At 52.1% G+C, this 2,412-nt stretch overlaps 1 protein-coding gene across 1 annotated transcript; it reads left to right on the top strand.

The window, feature by feature from the left end:
* Positions 1-604: 604 nt before the first annotated feature.
* Positions 605-1,197, top strand: NKX2-6 (NK2 homeobox 6; the record flags this gene model as incomplete). Its single annotated transcript, XM_009696418.1, has 1 exon — positions 605-1,197. A coding segment is annotated over one exon (593 nt), but the record flags the coding sequence as incomplete, so codon positions are not given.
* Positions 1,198-2,412: the final 1,215 nt, after the last annotated feature.

Raw genomic sequence — 2,412 nt, 5'->3', positions numbered from 1 at the left:
CGTTTGCCTGCAGCACAAAACCCCAGCAAACTTAAAAAAAACCCAACCAAAACCAAACAACTACTTCGCATCTTCTCTCAGATCTCACAATTTTTCCACCTTCGTTCCCAGCCCCTTCATTTTTCTGGTTTTTCTTAAACTCAGAGAGCTGCGGGATTCCCCTTTCCTTGGGCGCTGAAGGTAAATCCTGCCAGAGATCTGACAGCAATCGCTGCCATCCCTACGGAGCGGGATGGTGGGGAAGGGGATTTGTGTTTTGGAGTACTCAAACCTGCGGCGTACCCCACTTTTCCTGTGCCCCTTGGGACTGGGACTGCCGCGGTGGCAGCATCCACAGCAGCACAGGCATTGTTAGGAGGGACCGAAAGGAGGCATTCTCCAAAATACATGTAACAGTCTAATTCCATCCAAAAAAAGGGGAATTTTCTTGAATTCCCATTAAACATCACAGGAAAGTTCATATTAAATTTAGCAGCTATCAACCCTACTTCATCTTATTCCAAGGGGCCGCATTCCCAGTTCGATCCCTGCTTCAGAAACACGCTCTCACTGGGAACAGAACAGGACTCGGGTCTTACTTTGCTTTGGGTTTTTCTTGTTGCAGGAAAATGTTTGCTCACCCACCCCTTCGAGGCAGACAAGAAGAAAGCCGACTTCTGCCACCATCCCAAGCAGCGACAGCGGAGAAAACCCCGAGTTTTATTCTCCCAAGCTCAGGTGTTTGAACTGGAACGGCGATTTAAGCTGCAGAAATACCTCTCCACTCCGGAAAGGGAGCACCTCGCCAGGGTGCTCAAGCTCACCTCCACGCAGGTGAAAATCTGGTTCCAGAACCGGCGGTACAAGTGCAAGAGGCAAAGGCAGGATAAATCCCTGGAGCTGGTTGCCCACCCGCTGCCCCCACGGAGGGTAGCAGTACCCGTGCTAGTCAGGGACGGCAAACCCTGTCTTGGGGGCTCCCAACCTTATCCAGACCCGTACAGCATCACCGCCAGCCCTTACTCCTATAGCTCTTACTACAGTGCCTATAACAGAGGCCCATATGGTGCTAGCTATGGGGGGGGCTACACCGGGGTGCCCCCCAACGCCACCCCCGGTAGCCATGCCGTGAACGGGAGCTTGGGCATGGCCAGCGCTGCTCAGCACCAGCCCTTGTGCTTGCAAGCCACCATGCAAGCAGGAATCAGGGCTTGGTAGGTGGCGGAGAGAACCGCCTGGAAAGCATCGAGGAAAGCCCCCCCTCCGCTCCAGAGCCCAGCTTTCGTCGGGACAGGGGCCGAATCCGAAGGGATTTTGCCACCCCGGAGAGTGGGACGACTCCAGCCCGTCCGTCCCCTCCAGGCAGCTCCTGCGGTCATGTCCCTGCCAAGGCAGGTCAGGAGAGAGGGGGACGCTGCCGCTCCAGCGCTGCGACTTTGGGGACCCGATGGCCAAGGGCATTTATTTATTTACAGACAAATGTTTTGGAGTCTGGCCCTTCCCTCTCCCATAGAGGATTTGCTCCTCCAGGATACCAGCGCGCAGCCATCAAGAGGTTTTCTGCCTAAGGACGACTGAAAAACAGGCTCTGTGCACATCACTGTGCATTCGCTTTTTTTTTTTTTTTTATGAACAGTATTTAATGTTTTTAGTTCCTCTAATGTTTTGAGATACGTTTCTGATTTATATTTCTTAATATCTCCCAGAACAGGTGTTCATTTCTGTCTTTGTTATCATAATTATTTGCAAATAAAAACCAAATTGGTGAAGCTGTGTGTTTTCACTCTCTCACCATTCCTCACTTAGTGTTTTCACTTTTCCCCATCCACAATTTGCATCCGAGCATCAAAACCTGATCCAAAGCAAAACCAAAAAACAAACCCCAAATGAACCTTAACCCTACTAATTAACCCAGAAAGATAATCACCCTGTGGTCCAAGCCTGGGCACCTCCCAAGGTTTAACCCCGTCCCTGACTCTTGGCCAGCATTTTCTTCTCTCCGCTGCTGCTCCCCGAGTGGTAACGTGGGTTTGTAGGCACACAGTGGGGCAGCTCACAGCATCCCGCGGTGGGCTGGTGACATCCGAATTTGAACCGAGAGGTGCAGGATCCCCAGATCAGGATCCATCGGCATCATTGCCTTGCTGGATCAAAGGGCTGTATGTATATTGATTTGTCCATCTCTCTATACGTATTTATGAGACGCAGGAGAGCTGGATGCCATTGCGGTGTCCTGGGGCAGGTGGAAGGGGAGCACAGCCACATCCCGAACAGGCAGCACAAATCCACGGCCTCGCACTTACGGAATAAACCCTGTGAGACCCCGTTAGACCGACACAAATGTCAGGCTGCCCACGGCCCCCCCAGGGCAGGCTTTACTCCTGTTGGGGAGGGGGGGAAAAAAACCACACAGAGATCATTGCCTGATGCAAA

Source organism: Cariama cristata, unplaced genomic scaffold, assembly GCF_000690535.1.
Source record: "Cariama cristata isolate BGI_N322 unplaced genomic scaffold, ASM69053v1 scaffold8433, whole genome shotgun sequence".
In the NCBI taxonomy this organism is placed as follows: Eukaryota; Metazoa; Chordata; class Aves; order Cariamiformes; family Cariamidae; genus Cariama; species Cariama cristata.
Note: the sequence above shows the minus strand (reverse complement) of the source record. Positions and strands in the feature narration are given on the sequence as shown.